At 49.5% G+C, this 17,484-nt stretch overlaps 5 protein-coding genes across 5 annotated transcripts; 2 read left to right on the forward strand and 3 right to left on the reverse strand.

The window, feature by feature from the left end:
• Nucleotides 1–43: 43 nt before the first annotated feature.
• On the forward strand, nucleotides 44–7,134 carry ONS95_013980 (uncharacterized protein; the record flags this gene model as incomplete). Its single annotated transcript, XM_058507628.1, has 4 exons — nucleotides 44–928; nucleotides 980–4,156; nucleotides 4,207–6,880; nucleotides 6,940–7,134. The coding sequence occupies 3 exons, from the start codon at nucleotides 44–46 to the stop codon at nucleotides 4,387–4,389; spliced, it is 4,245 nt and encodes a 1,414-aa protein (XP_058356798.1). The 3' UTR covers nucleotides 4,390–6,880; nucleotides 6,940–7,134.
• ONS95_013981 (uncharacterized protein) lies at nucleotides 4,722–5,793 on the reverse strand (the record flags this gene model as incomplete). Its single annotated transcript, XM_058507629.1, has 4 exons — nucleotides 4,722–5,057; nucleotides 5,168–5,467; nucleotides 5,604–5,683; nucleotides 5,754–5,793. 4 exons carry the CDS (start codon nucleotides 5,791–5,793, stop codon nucleotides 4,722–4,724), a joined length of 756 nt encoding a protein of 251 aa, XP_058356799.1.
• Nucleotides 7,135–7,472: 338 nt separating the features above from the next.
• On the reverse strand, nucleotides 7,473–8,788 carry ONS95_013982 (uncharacterized protein; the record flags this gene model as incomplete). Its single annotated transcript, XM_058507630.1, has 2 exons — nucleotides 7,473–8,557; nucleotides 8,605–8,788. 2 exons carry the CDS (start codon nucleotides 8,786–8,788, stop codon nucleotides 7,473–7,475), a joined length of 1,269 nt encoding a protein of 422 aa, XP_058356800.1.
• Nucleotides 8,789–9,773: 985 nt separating this feature from the next.
• ONS95_013983 (uncharacterized protein) lies at nucleotides 9,774–10,140 on the forward strand (the record flags this gene model as incomplete). Its single annotated transcript, XM_058507631.1, has 3 exons — nucleotides 9,774–9,797; nucleotides 9,850–9,867; nucleotides 9,940–10,140. The coding sequence occupies 3 exons, from the start codon at nucleotides 9,774–9,776 to the stop codon at nucleotides 10,138–10,140; spliced, it is 243 nt and encodes an 80-aa protein (XP_058356801.1).
• Nucleotides 10,141–10,879: 739 nt separating this feature from the next.
• ONS95_013984 (uncharacterized protein) lies at nucleotides 10,880–15,889 on the reverse strand. The gene is made up of 3 exons (XM_058507632.1): nucleotides 14,962–15,889; nucleotides 14,028–14,828; nucleotides 10,880–13,966 (listed from the first exon to the last, which is right to left on the reverse strand). Exons 2-3 carry the CDS (start codon nucleotides 14,305–14,307, stop codon nucleotides 11,229–11,231), a joined length of 3,018 nt encoding a protein of 1,005 aa, XP_058356802.1. The 5' UTR covers nucleotides 14,308–14,828; nucleotides 14,962–15,889; the 3' UTR covers nucleotides 10,880–11,228.
• Nucleotides 15,890–17,484: the final 1,595 nt, after the last annotated feature.

The following is a 17,484-nucleotide window of genomic DNA, read 5'->3' on the forward strand; positions in this document are numbered from 1 at the left end:
AGCAACGAAAATCCCCTCCAGTCCCAGCGCACTCACGATCAAGATGTCCGAATCACCTGTTCGGCCCTCAAGGAGGGTAGCGACGCGAAGAAAAGTCGTCGTAGACTCTGACGACGAAGAAGAACAAATACAGCCTAAGGTGGAGGAAGACAGTGAGGAAGACTTCACACCAGCACCGAAAAAATCCCCTCGGAAGGCACCTGCGGGAAGGAGGAAGACTACAAATGTTGTCGCGAGTACTCCACGTACTGGAGGTCGCGCAAGGAAAGGAGCTGCGAAGGAGAATATCGAACCATCTGAGATCTTTGACCCGGAGCAAACCGTTCAGCCTGAGCCAGAATCGCCTTCAAAGAAGGCGTCGCCACGAAAAAGAAAGAGCGCGCCTGTGAGATCTTCACGAACATCAATGACACCCGAGTTACAGCCACCACTACCAACCCCAGAAGCATCAGCCTCTCCTGAGCCCTCCCAGCTCCATGGAACGCCTCTTGCCGATATCACAGAGACTTTGAATGACCGCCCTGGCACATCAGGCAGCCAGAGTTCTGTGGTCAAACCAATCAATGCAATGGACACAATTTTGGAGCGGCCCATGGATATCGTTTTGAAGTCAAGATCAATGGCGGCTCCTGTTGTGGAAGACACCGGACCCAAAGCCCGAATCGTCATTACTTACTTGATACTTACAAACTTCAAAAGTTACGCTGGACGCCAAGAAGTTGGACCCTTTCATGCTTCGTTCTCTTCCGTCGTTGGACCCAATGGTTCTGGCAAGTCCAACGTTATTGATTCTCTTCTTTTCGTTTTCGGATTTAGAGCAAGCAAGATGAGACAGGGCAAGATCTCAGCTCTTATTCACAACTCTGCTGCATTCCCCGACCTGGATCACTGCGAGGTAGCGGTGCATTTTCAGGAAGTCATGGATCAGGTGAGTTTTTCTACTAGAGTGGTATCGGTCTACACATTGACATTACTCTAGCCAAATGGGCCACCTGCAATCATTCCAAACTCGGATCTTGTGATCTCTCGACGTGCTTTCAAGAACAATTCCAGCAAGTATTACATGAATGGCAAGGAATCAAACTTCACTGTGGTAACCACTCTTTTACGAGACAGAGGTGTGGACTTGGACCACAAACGTTTCTTGATTCTTCAAGGTGAAGTCGAATCGATTGCTCAGATGAAACCAAAAGCTGCAAGCGAGCATGATGATGGCCTTCTCGAGTATTTAGAAGACATTATCGGCACATCAAAATACAAAACGCCGATCGAGGAGTCAGCCACCGAGGTTGAAACGCTTAATGAAGTCTGCGTCGAGAAAAGTGGGCGTGTTCAACATGTTGAGAAGGAGAAGAATAGCCTAGAGGACAAGAAGGACAAAGCTCTCGCATTCATCAGGGATGAGAACGAGTTGACTGTGAAACAAGCTGCTCTCTATCAGCTCTATATCGACGAGTGCGGTGACAATATCAATGTTACCGAAGAAGCAATCAGCCAGATGCAAGCCCAATTGGACGCTGAGCTTGAGAAGCATAAGGGCAACGAAGATGGGATCAAGCAGCTCGACAAGCAGTACAAGAAGGGGCAGAAGGAGCTTGAAAGTCTTGATAAAGACACCCAAGCTATCGTTAAAGAGATGGCAAAATTCGACCAAGAACATGTCAAGTTTGAGGAGAAAAGGAAATTCTTGACGGGGAAGCAAAAGAAGCTAGAGAAGACTATCAGTAGTTCTGAGACTGCTGCCGAAGGCGCCCAAGCCACGACTGAAGAGTGCACTGCGGAGATTGAAAAGTCCGCCCAGGAGATTACTGCCATGGAAAAACGGATGAAAGTAGAGGAAAAAGAACTTGCAGTCATCCGTGATAATCTTAAAGGCAAGACCCAAGCATTCTCTGACCAGATTGCGGCAAAGCAAAAGTCCCTGGAGCCATGGAACGAGAAGATCAACCAAAAACAATCTGCAATTGCCGTAGCGGAGAGTGAGCTGGCTATTCTCCATGAAAAAGCGAATGCCGGCGCCGTTGCTCTCGAGGAAACTCGGGCGAAGCTCGCTAGTATCGAAGAAGGCCGGGAAGCTAAGCTGGCTGAACTCGAAGAATGCAAGATGGAGAGATCTAGGCTGGAGAAGGAAGCTGCAAAAGTTGAATCCGAGCTCCAAAACTTATCTCAGAAGGAGCCTGAACTCCGATCGAAACTGTCTGGAGCTCGTCAAAAGGCAGACGAGGCACGAGCCAGTCTTTCGAATACGCAGACACAGGGCAACGTTCTTACCGGCCTTATGCGGCTGAAGGAGTCCGGGCGTATTGATGGATTCCATGGCAGACTTGGAAACCTTGGTACCATTGATCAGAAATACGATGTTGCCATCTCGACGGCTTGTGGAGCGCTCGACAACTTTGTTACTGATACTGTCGAAGGTGGACAACAGTGCATTGAGTATCTGCGAAAAACAAACCTCGGAAGAGGTAACTTCATGTGTCTTGACAAGCTTGGAAACAGAGACATGTCCCCCATCGACGCACCTGAGAACGTACCTCGCCTCTTCGACTTGATTAATGCTAAGGATGACAGGTTTCGACCTGCTTTCTATCACTCGCTTCAGAATACTTTGGTGGCAAAAGATCTTGATCAAGCCAACCGAATTGCATACGGAGCAAAGCGATGGCGAGTCGTGACTCTCGACGGTCAGCTCATTGATAAGTCTGGCACCATGTCAGGAGGTGGAAACAATGTGAAGAAAGGCTTGATGTCCTCTAAACTTGTTGCGGATACTTCAAAGGAGCAAGTTGCGAAGCTTGAAGTTGACAGAGACGGATTGGAACAGGAGTTCCAGAAGTTCCAAGACCGTCATAGGGAACTTGAGTTATCGCTTCGAGATCTCAACGACCAAATTCCTCGCCTTGATACTAAGATGCAAAAGATCGGTCTTGAGGTGGAAAGCTCCGCGCGAAATCTGGCTGATGCCCAGCGCCGCATCAAAGAGCTGAGCAAAGAACACCAACCCTCCAAGACAGATGACAACAGAGTCGCATCTCTCGAGAAGGAAATCTCCAAGCTCAACAAGGAGATTGAGAAACTGCACAGCGAGACCGCAAGCGTCGAGCAAGAGATCAAAGCGCTCCAGGACAAGATCATGGAGGTTGGTGGCGACCAGCTTCGTGCACAGAAATCCAAAGTCGATGCTCTGAAGGAGGAAATCAGCAGCTTGAGCGAGGCGATATCGACAGCTGAAGTGACAAGAGCGAAAGCTGAAAAGCAGAAGACCAAACATGAGAAAGATCACGCGAAAGCCACCAAGGAACTTCAGACTGCGATCTCTGATCTCGAAGCTCTGGAGGAGGACATCCAAAACCAAAGCTCAAATGCCGAGGGCTATCAAGCCCGCGTTGACGAGGCATCGGAGGCTCTCAAAGCAAAGAAGAAGGACCTCAATGCCTTGAAGGCCGAGTTAGATGAGAAGACTGGCGTTCTCAACGAAATTCGAGCCATCGAGATTGAAATGCGTAATAAACTCGAGGAAAACCAGAAAGTCCTCGGCGAAAATCAGAAGAGACTGAGATACTGGCACGAGAAGTTGAGTAAGCTGTCTCTTCAGAATATCAGTGACCTGGGCGAGGAGACCGAGGCTCAGGAATTACCATCCTATACCAAGGATGAATTAGCGGACATGAGCAAGGATACGCTGAAGAGCGAAATCGCTGCTCTGGAGGAGAAGACTCAAAACGTCAACGTTGAGCTTGGTGTTCTAGCCGAATATCGCCGAAGAGTCGAAGAGCACGCTGCGAGACATGCCGACCTACAGAGCGCTGTTGCTCAGCGTGATTCGGCAAAGAAGCGTTGTGATGATCTCAGACGTCTCCGTCTGGAGGGCTTCATGGAAGGTTTCAGCACCATATCCCTTCGACTGAAGGAGATGTACCAAATGATCACCATGGGAGGAAATGCTGAGCTCGAGCTTGTCGATTCCTTGGATCCTTTCTCGGAAGGCATCTTGTTCAGTGTTATGCCACCCAAAAAGTCGTGGAAGAACATCTCCAACTTGTCTGGTGGTGAGAAGACTTTGAGTAGCTTGGCGTTGGTTTTCGCTCTGCATCACTATAAGCCGACTCCGCTGTACGTCATGGATGAGATTGATGCTGCCCTGGATTTCAGAAACGTAAGTGCACATGCTCGCTATGCGCCTTCAAGATTACTAATACACCCTAGGTCTCGATCGTTGCCAGCTACATCAAGGAACGAACGAAGAATGCCCAATTCATTGTTATTTCACTTCGAAATAACATGTTCGAGCTTGCTTCTCGCCTGGTTGGAGTGTATAAAGTCAATCACATGACTAAGAGTGTCACGATCGAGAACAGAGATTATATCAACGGTACGGCTGCTGCTTGAGAAGGAGGACGTGTCGAGTATTGGTGTAGGATGAGATGATGACGGGATGAGGTTGGGTTGGGTATACAATGGTGGTGGGGGCCTGCTTTTGGCGTTAGGGTGTACGCATATAATGGATCACGATAGCTTAATGAGCCTTCCTTCATCGTATGTTATGGCATGTTATACATCACAAGTTGCTAGGAGCTACTTATCGTGAAACAGAATGTCGTCCAACTATCAGACTGTCACGAGTTAAATACAAAATGTCTCAGTAGCTTTTGCAGCTCCCCTGCAGCATCAATTTGTATCCACAAATGGCACCGCACATCCCATGCCCTCCAGACCAATGCCTACTTCGTACTCTCAACAAGCTTCTCCGCCAACCAATCCGGCTGACTCAAAAATGGACTATGGCTCGCACTGCATTTCTCAACGACATCAAATGAATTTGGCGCAGCCTGCTTCGCGCCAGCGATCATGCCCTCCTGTCCTGGCAAGGGAATCGCGTTGTCGTTCTCGCACAGGATATACGTACTGGGGATAGTCTTCCAAGGCGCAGCTGTCACTGTCGATGCAAATGCCAGGTAGGAATGTTGCTTCAGAGCAGCGATGTGCTTCTGCGCTTCCGAATCCGAGAGATCATTGTAGAAGATCTCTTTGGGGTTCCCGGGATTAATTGCGTCGCCCTGGTGGATAATTAAGTTCAGCAAGGTCGTGTCTAGGCTCAGAAGACTGTTCTTCCTCCCAATGTCTGACATATATTGATGGATAATAGGAGGGGAAGTGCAGAACTCACGTCAATCTCAAACCACGGCAATGGCTTAAACCCTAACGCTGCCATCAAACTCCCTCCCTCCGGCAGGACAAATGCCGCCACAAACACCAAACGTCGAATCTTCCCCCAGCCCTGCTCTCCACTTTTGCCAGTCTCGTGCTCATTCACATACTCTTTCAGTGCCTCACAGCCGACAACACCACCATACGAATGGAAAACCATTACGACATCTTTACCGGTAGATAGCACCTTGTTGACGACGTCTCTAATTGCGAGTACGTCAGGGTCGAACGATTTGAGGGGTGGATCGGCTCCGACGGTCTATGAAATCATCAGCTTTTTGAGTGTCAAGATCAGGCTCAGAATCAGGATCTCGGTCCGTCCTAAGACGCCGATCCTAACATGCGTCTTCGATCCAATTCTGGATCAGAGGAAACAAGGCAAGGGAAACACATACGGGTAAGTCGACGCCGTGGACGTCGTATCCGGCTTTGGTGAGGAGGGTGGTTGTGGGTGAGAAAGAGTCAGGACTATGCCCTGGAGAGAGATTAGACCTTGATTTGGAACTTGATATACATTGTCGAGTATTTGGAGGATGTCAACTCACAAGCACCAGGGACGACGACAAAATCGGGTTTACTGGACATGATGCCAACAGAATTCATCGAGATAATAAGCGAGGAAGTCAATATTCAACAGCCCAAAGGATCAATCGAGTGAAGGGTGAAATCTAGGAAGAGAAAATAGAAAGTTGAGAGAAGGTCCAGCAAGAAAAGATGAGGACAAGCTCGACTTATATCTAGTTGACCTTCTCACCTACCCCGCTAATCCCACCAACGCCTAATATCCGATGAAGAAGCTCTCTCTAGCCATAGCAAGAGCCTAACAGGTCTCAGGTGTGGAGGGGTCAACAGGTCAGGAAGTGGCAGCTAAGTTCCGTTAGCCACCCAGCTAAGCTGCCAGACATTCGGTTAGTGAGGTATATCAGTCTTGGCCAACACCCCATTCGATTGTTGAATACTCAGCTTCTCCAAGAACTCGAAAGGTTTCGACTTCAAATCCCAAGGTCAGTCTTCAACTTTCTACAGTATGCCGGGATGCAAGGAATCAACGGACGCGAAGATGCAAGAAGTTCACTTAGAAAGTCCCACGCATCCCTTCTCTGGTGCCGCGGCTATCGCATAGTCTTTGGGCACAATGCAAACTTACCAACCTGCTCTAGGCGCCTGACGCCCATGCAGCACAGCTTCCAAAGATCCGTCACCAAAACCTCACTCCTCTGTGTCAGACAGGAGGGTCTCCTCTCGCACATTCGTCATATGACTTCTCATAGGTATAACTCACTTACCTACAGCATAGCAGCTGTCTACCTTCTGATTGTAATTCTCTTCTCTTCACATCCATTTCACAACTGTAAACTCCTTGGTACGGAACATCTATTCTACCAAACCCTCGGTTATCAACTTCAAAATCTGGACCTGCTTCCTCCTCTCACCACCAGTTCCCCAACCAATCACCAGTCAGCGGAAACGGGGAAGCAAGCGTCGGATGAGGACCTGGCAATTACGGATGCGGGACAGCATCCCCAATCCAACCCAGCTCATGGAAACCTACCTATCGCTAAAACCTGAACATCACGACACGGAATGAGACTGATGACCTGAGAACTCAGCTGAGAACTCAGGGAGGTGGGCTTTCACACTAAGACAAACCCTAAGTATAAGTATGAGTGCAGTAGGTCTTTAGATCATCCTACAATACGCAGGTTGAAAACTAATTTCATGCTTATCTAGAGACCATAGTCAAGCTTGCTACTCGAGTCTGTCTCATAGCTGCCACTTCAAATGTATTCCCCTAATCAGGTTTGTACAACCTATGCTCAATATCCCACGCAGGTACCCGCTCACCCGTCTATGCGCCTCCTGTCTATCGTTCCAACAGTTTGGGACAACCAAGATTTGAGACTCTGTCATAAATGACAGAAGTCGCTCCAATCATTTGGCACTTTAGCAGATTAGGCAATATACTTTCCGTGCTCCCCAAGAAACAGTATTGAATACTCTGAAAATATATGCATTCCATTGTTTCATTCTACTCGTTTCATGAATTCATTGCTGAAGCCGTCGTCGTCTAACTATGTGCATGACCCCATAACCCGTAGCCTCAAAACAGAACAGAGGAAGAGGTCCCAATCGCCCCGACTAACCAGTGTAGTAATAGAAGAACTCTGGAAAAGCCGCATTTCATACAAGAAGGCAAGGAACAATCTTGGACGTATTCGCCATACGCCATACACATACCATGCGATTATTCAGGGTCTGTACCCCTAAGACTTAGCGGATCGGTCCTCTCCGACCTCTTCGTTCTCGTCCTCGTCAAGACCATTGATACAAACCTCGTTCATTGGGCGCATGTGTGTGTGCTCACCTCCGATGCATGGAGTGTTGTATTTCTCCTCCCAGCGCTTCCTGCAGACCTCGTACAGGAAAGCATATTGTTCGTAGGCTTGAACCATAGTTTTTCGCTGCATGCGCAACTGGTCGACGGTTTCGTAGATCGGATCGGTTCCAGAGTGGTCACTCTTGTCCCATCCCTCCCAAGCACCACCTTCCAACTCTCCAAGTAAGAACTCCAAAGCAACGAAAGTGCCAGTTCGGCCAACACCAGCACTGCAGTGGATGAGACGAGCATTCTCACCACGTCCGTTCTGCTTGCGGGACAACTCCATCAGCGAAAGGATGCTGGCAACATTTTCCTCTTTCAGTGCACCGAAGTCAGGCCAGTTCGGGTACAAGTAGTGGTAAATTGGCTTCTCTTCATCCTCCTCGCCATCAACCGTCATAATAAGCTTCCGGACCTCAATACGCGTGCCTTCAATACCTGGTAATCTCTCCTCAAATCTGACACAGGCTTTGAATTTTTCTCCAAGCTGATTCGTTTCGTTGATACGAAGTGGGGGAGAATTTTCGTCAAGTGGGTAGTATTGGTAGCACTTCTCATACATTCTTCCACTCGGGTCGTCTGGTAGTGGTGCATGTGTAGGCGTCAGCATAATGACAATAGCTGGAGAAGACGTGTAGGGCTCAGCAAGGTCGTGCCAAATCATATGCCAGACATGATCAACGGTTTGCTTTTTCGGACCCTGCATACAGATATATTTGTCTTGTACGCCAGACTTCAACTCGCTCTGCTTCTCTGATGTGGAGACCAACTTAACAGGAGAAGCATTAATGTAGTCGTTGACTCCTTCGGGAACTTGAAGCTTAATACGGTGATTTTCCCAAGGAAATATGTTGCTGTAACGGTCAAGGACTGGATCTGGAGCACGCCTTTGCCACTGGGAGTCTGTTTTGCCAAGACCAAGACGCTCATTCTCAAGCCGAGCAAGCTCGGCATACTTGTCGCGCATTTCTGGTAAGGTCAGACTTATTCTTAGTAGAGGGAAAGAACCAACGCACCGACATTAGTCAAAGTCAAGAAAGATGGAAGAGGAGGAGGTCCTTCTTGAGTAGTGTCGTCCTGATACTTGGCGCCAGCCGGCTTACCGAAGCAAGAACCGTCCAACTGCGCAACACCTGAAGAATCCGTATCAACGCCAACTGGAGAGCCAGAGCGCTTGGAAGAGGAGCGATTGCGATGCATCTTAGTCAGCCACGCAGGCGATCTGCTTCTTGTTTTCTTGGGGTCCTCTTGTGCAGAGGAGCTGGAAGAGCCAGTAGGAGACTCGCGGCGCCTCTTGAAAGCACGTAGACGATCCAGGTTTGCGACTTTCGACGTGCGAGCGAGAGCAAATGAGCAGAAATAGAAGTGCTTGTTGGAATGTGGTACGGCGTTTGCCTTGAGAATATTTCCCCAAAGGGCGGTGATTGTCGATCGTACAGTAGATAGATCCTTGTACAGTTCAGTTGACTCCTAAGACAGAGAAGGCTTTGCCTGTGAAGACTCTTTCAAAAATAGGTTCTCTCTGAAGGAACGTCAAAAATAGGTAGAATTGCAGCGAATGAAATTGAGGTGAGAGAGGCTTGGTGAGAGGAGGTACTGTGAGTAGGTGCAGATGCGGATGCGGATGCAGGTCCAGACACGTGCAGAAAGAATGATAGGAAGAGAGCAGAACGAAGCCAAGAAGAAATGAAGGTAGAGGGCAGCGAGGTTGTAGAAGATGAACGACGGTGGAGAGCAAAAGCTTTCTAAGACTGGATATGTGAAACGGACCAGAAGTCGGCCAGTGCAAGAGGAGAGCTGAAGTCGAAGTGGAAGTGGAAGGGCACGATGGAGATGGAGTGGAAGGAGAAGTGAATATAAACTTGGAAGGATCGAGTCTGGACCAGTTTCGGCTCCGTTCAGTTCAAGTCAGTCCCGATCTCCTTTCATCCACTCGACGAGCGAGGACAGCGACCCGACCCTGATACTGCGACAACCCAGCGAAAGGGCAGCTGGGACCCAAGGGCCGCGGCCAAGCTTCACCAGGCGAATTTAGGGCTAGCGCTCCCGAGCTGCGAATGTCTCTTCTCGCCTCCGCACCGCATTTGTCACCTCTTTGATTATAACATCTAGCAACATCATTCCACTGCTCTCTGGAACATCACCGGGACTCCATCGCGATGATACTACAGCGGCCAAAGTAAACATGGTTTGGCTTAGACTAGCAGAGGTAACTCCCCACATCCTTCTCTCGATTTTGGGTGCCTCCTAACCTCCCACAGGTCTGGTTAACTGCAAGAGTACGTCTACCCTGTTCCTGCATCGTGCCAAAACAGCCCAACCCGTCTTCTGTACTCACGTGAAGTGTCCAGCTCCTCAATTCCACGACTTTCCACAAGCTCGTCAAACGCGTTCACAAAAAGGTGCACGAGATCAAGCTGGGTGAGAAGCTCGAAGACCCCTCTGAGATGGGCGGCAAAAACATCGATACGCCGAAGCATGATACCCAGCGCTTCTTGCGATATTACATGGAGGAGCTGAAGGACCAATTTAGAGGCACGACGAAGAAATAAACATGCGATCGATATCGGATTGATTTAAGACGAATGTCAAACTACTTCGGACGAGACAATGGGACGAAAGGACGGATACCAGATAGAGACGCGCTCGACTATACACACGAATCGCGCATATGAGGATTGGCAAGAATCAGAGCAGGGGGCAACAGGCCGATGTAAAAATACCCTCTCACAAAATTAGAGATGGGACAGGAAGGCGTTATATGAATTGGAAGCTTGTTGCCGGCGTTGAGGTCTGCTCCAGAAACTGGTGCGGAAGCATCGAGCATTTCTCACTCAAGTAGGACAGGCTACGACTACACAACGAAGGATAATTCCTCTCCAATACCACCTGCCACAATTTAAACTATTAACAAAGGTATAATAACAGGTAATTACTTTTATTTCCTTGACTTCTCGCCTCGAGTTGCATCACCGCATTATTCAAACCGGACATAAATTGGGCTTCTTCACCACATCAATGGTATTTGGCTCTCATTCGATCCGCAGAATAAAGGCAACACGCTTATACCAGACCCACTCCTCACCCCCATGTGTGGTTCTCTCCGGCCTCAAGCGCGCACATCTAATTATCCTATATTCCAATCTCAGACGGGAAAGTCCTTCGCTACTCCAGATATCCCACTGCCTCGTGCATGTCAAAGTACAGGTCCACAATCACATCTCATCACATTAATAACTCACTTTCTACAATTCTCATCCACCTTCAGTCAAAATGCGAGTTAGACATCTAATTCATCTCATCATCACATCATATACAGCTAGGTTGGTAGAATAATACATTGTGCAATTCAAGCTCTAATAAGCCTCCGATCGATACCAAAGCGCCATCCTAACGCACGTCGCTTCGCTTCGCTCCCAATGCAAATGCTATTCAATATTGCGCCATGTCCCCAAAATATGTCTGACATGATATACTATATCGCAAAACCCTTTTCCCAAACCCAGAAGCAGCACAAGCCAATACCGTGACCGTGACCGCAGCCGTAACGCCTCGCTAAATTTCAGACCTAACGATTCCACCTCAGATATGCTTTCCCGCTCCAGGTCAATATTGTAATGCAACCCCGCCGGCAAGCCCATCAATCGTCTTCCTCCACTATCGCACTGGTCGGGACGTCACTCGTCGTACTCCTCCTCAACACTCCCCTCAAGCCCCTAAACCCTGGTGAGACACTCTCATTCACCGTCGCGGCATCCGTCCCTTTATCATCAATCGCCATCTCAAACTCCTTCTCCTTCGCAGCCACCGTCTCTGGATCCAGTTTTCGCGCCTCGGCTAGCATGTCGATACTACCGTCGTCGTCCTCTTCTGAATCGTCACTCTCGTCGCCGTCTGAAAGACCGCCGTCTGAAAGACCGCCGTCAGGGTAACGATGTGCCCAAGACGGATGTTCATTAGGGGACGTGATAGAAACCTGGGGTTGCCGCGGCTTCCGCTGACGGTGGGAGGACTGCGAAGAACTTTCGCTCGAGTCAGAATCGTCATCCGAGCTGGAATAGGCCGTGTGGTAGCCCAATGGAGGTGGCAATTCAGATGGCTCTAAGTGTTTTAGATGCGAAGAGATGATTTCGCTCTTGACTGGAAAAGTGTCTGTCGATGCTCCGGCTGTTCCAGTCATAGAAGTAGTCCTCGTTTTAGTCGCCTCGATGCCTTGTTCGAGAAAGAATTTCAGGGAGGATCTCGGGATGTTATGGGCAAATCTCTTCTGTCCAGAGCCTGAAGTCGTGAATCTTGATACCTTGGAAGACTGGCGATTTTCTGTCATGGTCCGGCGGGTTTGAACCTTCATGATGAAATGATCTGCGGGCCTTGTGCCACCAAGGCCAGTTGATTCGAATGCTTGCTGTTGAGTTGGCGGGGATATGCCGCAAGCTGAAACACTTGCGAAAAAATCATCATCTGGCCCATCACTGAGAAGATCTGGCGTCGTCGGACGAGGATCATCAAGTCCAGGAATGCTGACACCTTTCGAATAGTCCTTGAAGGGTCTGTAAGGTAGTAGCGACCCCGATGGTGATCTTTCGAACATTGGTGCCTCTTTACGAGCGGCGCCTCCTAGTGCGCCCTGTTGACCGTCATAATATCCATCCTGGTCGACGGCAGAATTATGTAGTGGAGTTGACGCTCGAATACGATCACCAGACAGGTCTGTACAGAACCTGGCACCATTGTAGTAGACAAGTAACCCGGCATCCTGTTTTTCTTTTGCAGAACGTTGATTCGGACCCTTTCGCCACATCTGCGGATCAGCTGAAGTGCTGTCGTGTAGAGCTTCAGTCCTTGCATTGTAGCCAAATAAAGATTCGCTTTCGTCCGAAGATATAAAGCCCCCAGATGATTCGGAGTGGTGAAAAAGTGGCTTGTAATGGAACGATTGGAGAGGCTTATCCTTCATCGGTTCTGCGTCCGGGGCATTGACAGGTACCGGTGCAAATTTCCTGGCATCGACCTTCCTTCTCTTTCTATTAGGCTCATCTAAGCTATCACTGTCTTCTGGTGTTCGATTTGGCGCAGTACTCGCACCATCATCACTACTCATGCGCGTTGCTTGAGTACCTCCTCTCCATCTCACCTTTTTGCCATCTCGAGACACTTGGAATCTCTCACTGACATCTGACAGGGCTTCTCGAACGAAATCTGGTGTTACATTGACGATGTGCAATTGAGCCATATTAACCAGCAAGTTCAAGTAGATCCAGCCCTCGGCATCAGCGGCAGTCGTAGAGTCAGAAGACGTTTCACTGCTGAATTTGGGTGTCGAAAGTCCCAGGTGACGGATATAGTCCACGTTGTCCGAGGGGACTTGCGCCCGATCCGGATCCAAGTCTAAAGGCCGAGTTGGTCGTTGGCCTGGCGAATCGCTTGGCGAAGCCTCATCGGAGGCATCGGAAATATATGGTTCCGGAAACTGTTCATTTCCTGCGTGATTCGCTGAGTATCTTGATTTGTTCTTGTCCAAGTCCATCACGTGGGGTAGCATATGTGCCTCGCGGAGACCTTCCAGTGGAGCTACACCATGATTCGCAGCCTGGTCGGCTTTTGCTGCAGATGCAGAAACCTCTTGCTGCTGCAAGGGCTGGCTATGATCACCGCCGACTACACCTTTCCTGCCAGTAAAAAGTTGTTCCAATCGCTGTACCACAAACTTCTTTTTTTGTCGCTCAGTCATGACAGGAGAATGCTTGGGTAAGAGGCCTTCCGGAATATTGTGCAAGAAGGAGTGTATGTTTTGATCGCTTCTCACCGGTGGCTGACTAGCTTTCCTGTCTTCGACGCCATGGCGATTCGTGGGTGTGAACAGAGAAGTCGGACCAGAATTAGACATGGAAGCATAGGCGGAGTCGGGAAGTCGAGAGGTCGATGTGTTTGAAGAAGATGAGTTCTTAGCAGCGGATTTTTTTGGATTACCTAAAGAGCTGTAGGAGTGTGTAGCCTTGGTTTGTTTGGATTGTGAAGAGGTCTTCTCGGTAGGGTCGTCGATACTTGAAGCAAAAGATCCAAGTACATCCTCCAATTCTCGTCTTTTCCGATCTGAAAGTTTTCCATGAATCCTGACCTCAAATAGCTTGTCCTTTTCCAGATGAGGCGTGTCGTTAGGCTTCTTTAACTTCCGAAGTTCCTGTTTCAATTTTTGATTTTCAATCGTCAAGTCGTCGATGACGCTCCTGTAATCGCCAACACTGCTGCCACCGTTGACTGAATACTGTAGTCTCTGGGGCTGTGAAGTAACATGGCTAGGGTGTAACTTAGACCTATCCATTTGAGCATCGATGGAGTGGGTAGATGTGTTTCGTGGAAGAAAATACGGAGGCTCGTCTGTTGAACACTTGGGTGTTAGTCCCTACGCAACCACTGTAAAGAATCGTATGTTACTGACCGTCTTCCACACCAGGGAAACCAAGACCCTTCCCAGGATGCTTATTGGCTTGATCGAACCATCTTCCTCCGCTCTCTCCTGAATCGTAGCTTTCATCTGAAGGCTGTCTCATCGAAGTACCAAGAACAGGTCTACCCTTCGTCCCAACCTGGACCTCTTCGGCCTTCTCCACAGGAATCAGACCATCATGGCGAAGACTGACTGAAAGATGTGGCGGAGGTCTTCTAGGGTGCTGTCGATACGGCGACCCAGGTCGGGGTCCTTCAGAAGTTGCGAGCATCGAGTGTTCTGAGGAGAAGGGTTATTACGTTGTCAGTATTGCAAGCATTGCAATGGCTGTGTTCCAATATAATTGCCCCCGAGTCGAATGAGCTGATACTGCAGCACAGGGTGTGGACGTTATGTTGCGGATCAGTCTACTATCGGTATGTCTCGATGTATGTCTGAACCTGTGTGGCTGTTGTGCGTTTCTCGGTTGGGTTCCTTGATCGAAATGCTTGGTATCTTCTGGGGAAGTCGTAAGAATAATGATGCCACAGATAGTGAGAACCTTGACAGACGGCCAGCACGCTGGTCTCAAATACCAACACGGAGGTATGCGGTGACGACTGGGAGCTTTAGACGGGCTGATCAAACCGAGAGGGATCGAGATCCAAGGACTGGCAGATCAGTCTCGTTCGGGCCGCAAGTAAGGGAGCAGATTCAGGGACTTTCACAAAAACAGAGCCTGGGAGTGTGGTGTGATGCGGGAGGGAGGACGCGGACGCAGGCAGAGGAGAAGAGTAGGCTGCCGACAGTACACTACAGATGGGAAAAAGTGTGAGTAAGGAAGAACTTGCACGGGGCAGAGGGTGTACGACAAGCGTATACATAGTATAGTACAGTACAGTACAGTACAGTATCGTACAGCGTCGACGGAGAGTTAGGACCGTACCGTAGCAGTCAGATCGTCAAGTCAGGAGAGCACAAAGCAGACTCAACAGAGGCAGGCAGCAGGCAGTCCCGGCGCGAGGCAAGTCAGGCCATTCGCGGCGACAGAAAGGTTTAGGATAGGAGTTGGGCCAGATTCGAAATGCGAGGGGATGTGAGATTGACAGCAGCAGCAGCAGCAGCAGCAGCAGTGAAAACACTGCGGCGATCGAGCATGCACCGTCGAATCTGCAACTTCTGCGTCGTCTGTCTGTCTCGTCCAGTCTTCGAATATTCGTCCCCAGATCGATCGCGGAGTCTTCGAATCGCAGCCAATGGAGCGCTGTGTACGGCAGTCTCCTCCGCGCCCTCACCTACAGTAATTTACCTTACGGGACCAGTCTAGATCGTTGGCGGGTCGAGAGGCAGGGAGTGTGCGAGTGTGAGAGTGTGAGAGTGTGAGAAGGGAGAGTGCGAGTGCGAGTGAGAGTGAGAGTGCGGAGTGAGAGTGAGAGCGAGAGCGAGAGCGAGCGGTCGGGTTCAGGCTCACCAGCAAGAGCAGGAGCAGGGCCCTGGAGAGGAAAGAGTGGGTGTCTCTCATGCTGGCGGCGGTACGGTGGTTGTGTGAGTGAGTGAGTGTTGTTGCTGCGATTATTTGTATGCAGTCCGATCGCGACGGACCCTTGACGACCCTGGGGATCGGAGCTAGCACGCCTGATCGAAAAGATCGTCCCGTGGTAGGGGTCCTGCTTGGCGCTTCGCCGCTTCCATTCCATTCTGATGACATAATACAGTACAATACACCTGATACTACTGTACCGATATCCCGAGGCTCGGCTCGATTCTCGATTCTCGATTCCGGGCTTTGGGGTTTGGGATTCAAGGATTCGGGACGAGGACGGAATACTGACTGTACTGTACTTCCATTATTGTAGGTAATCACAGAAACAGACCTCCCCCTCGGCTAACTGCATGATTTATTTGTTTTGATTGATTGACTGACTGACTGATTCGCTGATTCACCGAAGCGATATGTGTTTATCTTACCTAGCTAGGTACTTGTCTGTCTTCCATACAGTACCGTATTGTATTCCAACTCGGCTTTCAGTGACACGTCCGTTCAACTGTTCGGTGCCTACCTAGAATACCCACCCACGATTCTCACTGGCCCAGTCACAGTCACAGTCACAGTCACAGTCACACACACGCCCGTTCAGGTCACGTTGCAAGCAAGGCGTATCCCTTCTGCGACTAATTCAGGGTCCTCACCGGTCCTCTCTCGCCCAATCCGAGCAATGAAAGCCAACTTAAGGTTGGGTCCGTCCTCCGCAAGCTCCCAGCAGACGTCACAGTACCTGACAGAAAAGGTCAAGAACAAAAGGTTGGAGTGTTGGTGGTAGGCTGGTGGCCTGACATGAGCGTGCCCCTGCCGCGCCAACTACAGTACTATAAAAAGTCAAACGTAAAAGCGAGAGTGGAAACTGGAAAGCCTTCTCATCGACGATCGACCAGGCCCTGATTGATACTGTAACAATGGTACGAGTACATTACTTCCAACAACAGAAAACAAACCTGCCTGTTGGAAACATACCACGCCAGAATGGATGACGCTGTACGAGTAGCAAGCGCTGATCGACAGATTCGACTCGACACGCTCCAACCATGTGGTCCAACGTGCAAGTGAAGCGAGGCGCGCCGCGCCCGCTGCAGGTGAATGTCCAGACCTCCGCTTAAATTCCCCGAGTACAGTAACATGAACTACGCCTGTTTGGGAATCAAATCGTCACAGGAGAGTGTCCTAGAGTTGATCGACAGCACAAAAGCAACAAACAAATCAAAGCACAAGAAAGTTCACGCAACAATCATCTTGCTTGTCACCCACCCGAAGATTATGAACTACTCGTACATGGAAAAAACCCTTCCTTATAACAAAACAGCCGAGTCGCAAGACTCTGCATCAGCAACTCCACGGGTCACCCTGTCACAGTCCGACCTGATAGGTACACACATCCACCAATACCTGCTCATCGCCGACGCCGATGCAAGCACCAACTCTCGATCCTCGCCCGCACTCGTGACCATCCACATGCTCGTCAGCCTTGCATTCATCCCACGTTTCACTCTCCTATTTGCCTTCCCATCTAGAGTACTCACTCCCCGATCTATTTTCTCTGTCTCGTCTCACCCTCTCCATCTCTCGATTCCTGGAGTAGCCTACACGACCCTTAATCTTGACTATTTTCGCTCGCACCCGGGACGTTTTGTTGCACATCGCATTTCTAGATCTCCGATTTGATTCTCTTGATGCTTGGAGATGACTGTCTGTATCTGCGACGAGCGTCTGATTGACTTTATGATTATGTCGTCAACGTTAACGCGGCACGTGGTGCGACATTGCGGATAATTGGCTTTGCGGAGATACGTGAACTTAAGTTTGCATCTTTACTGTAATGAAACAAAGTTGCACGTTTGTAAAGCCAGTAGGTAAGGAAAGTATGCTGGGTGGGCAACCGACGCCAAGCATCAGAACTGAAAACCACAACCCCTG

Source organism: Cadophora gregata, assembly GCF_030347475.1.
Source record: "Cadophora gregata isolate MNR1 chromosome Unknown scaffold_8, whole genome shotgun sequence".
NCBI lineage: Eukaryota > Fungi > Ascomycota > Leotiomycetes > Helotiales > Ploettnerulaceae > Cadophora > Cadophora gregata.

What these genes read in the sequence shown, in the direction of transcription:
- ONS95_013984 (XM_058507632.1), bottom strand. Translation starts at nt 14,307, where the DNA reads ATGCTCGCAACTTCTGAAGGACCCCGACCTGGGTCGCCGTATCGACAG. An exon ending in TTTCCCTGGTGTGGAAGACG is followed by an intron (nt 13,967 to 14,027) that starts GTCAGTAACATA and finishes AGTGTTCAACAG; the next exon opens with ACGAGCCTCCGTATTTTCTT.